General features: G+C 58.7%; 1 protein-coding gene across 5 annotated transcripts in view; it reads right to left on the bottom strand.

Moving 5' to 3' along the window:
- Window positions 1-470: 470 nt before the first annotated feature.
- LOC113941752 (collagen alpha-1(III) chain-like) overlaps window positions 471-1,169 on the bottom strand; it is a 3,116-nt gene continuing 2,417 nt past the window's right edge. The window contains exons 4-5 of one of the 5 annotated variants that reach the window (XM_027632889.1): window positions 938-1,074; window positions 471-888 (exon numbers count right to left, since the gene is read on the bottom strand). In XM_027632889.1, the coding sequence (XP_027488690.1) occupies window positions 707-888; window positions 938-1,074 (319 nt within the window). In that variant the 3' untranslated portion in view covers window positions 471-706. Of the gene's footprint in view, window positions 1,076-1,169 lie in introns of all 5 variants that reach the window. The other 4 variants (XM_027632892.1, XM_027632890.1, XM_027632891.1 and 1 more) reach the window with 4 other exon arrangements.

The raw sequence follows: 1,169 nt of genomic DNA, 5'->3' as shown, positions 1-1,169 counted from the left end.
TTGTTTTTTTTTTTTTAACTTTTCCCGCGCCTGGAAGATCCTTATTATTATTATTATTAACCCTTAATTAATTATTCGGCATTAATTATTATTATCATTAATTATTTAAAGGGTTTAGACCCTTGGAAATGAGGGAGGGGAGAGGTTGTAGGGGAAGGGGGGGGGGGAAAGGGGTGGACCCCAAACCCCCCATTATTGCCTTTGTGGTTCCCCCCCCAAAAAATTCCAGCTGCTCCTGGGGGGGGGGGGCAGGGGGGGGCTTTGGGATCTATGGGGGCGGGGCTGGGACCTATAGGGAGCCCTTGGCCCCATAAGGGGGGATTTTGGGACCTTTAAATCCCCTCGGCCCCATAGGGAGGGTCTTGGGACCTGTGGGGAACCCTTGGCCCCATAGGGGGAGTCCCAGGCCCTATAGGGACCATTTGGCCCCATAGGGACCCCTTGGCCCCTTAGGGGGGGTTCTGGGCCCTATAGGGACAGTCCTGGGCCCTTTAGGGACCATTTGGCCCCATAGGGACCACTGGGCCCCACAGGAAAAGTCCTTGGCCCTATAGAGACCCCTCAGCCCCACAGGGACAGTCCTGGGCCCTACAAGGATCCCTCGGCCCCATAGGGAGAGTCCTGGGCCCTACAGAGACTCCTGGGCTCCATAGGGATCCCTCGGCCCCACAGGGACAGTCCTGGGCCCCACAGGGCTCCCTCAGCCCTATATGGAGCCTCCTGGCCCCACAGGGACGGTCCTGGCTCTGTCTGGATCCCCTCGGTCCCCTATGGAAGCTCCTGCTCCCATATGGAGTGTCTTGGTCCCATATGGGGGGTCCTGGCCCCAAAGGGATGGTCCCAGCTCTGTATGGACACCCCCAATCCCATATGGAGGGTCCTGGTCCCCTACAAAGCTTGTGGTCCCATAGGGAGCATCCCAGACCCACAGGGACACCCCCGATCCCATATGGAGGGTCCTGGTCCCCCCAATCCCATATGGAGGGTCCTGGTCCCCTATAGAGCTTGTAGTCCCATAGGGAGGGTCCTGGCCCCACAGGGACACCCCCGATCCCATAGGGACACTCCTGGTCCCCTATAGAGCTTGTGGTCCCATAGGGAGCATCCCAGCCCCAAGGGACACCCCTGATCCCATATGGAGGGTCCTGGTCCCCCTGATCCCATATGGA

This window comes from Corapipo altera, unplaced genomic scaffold (assembly GCF_003945725.1).
Source record: "Corapipo altera isolate COAL_440 unplaced genomic scaffold, ASM394572v1 60139, whole genome shotgun sequence".
Classification (NCBI taxonomy): Eukaryota; Metazoa; Chordata; class Aves; order Passeriformes; family Pipridae; genus Corapipo; species Corapipo altera.
Note: the sequence above shows the minus strand (reverse complement) of the source record. Positions and strands in the feature narration are given on the sequence as shown.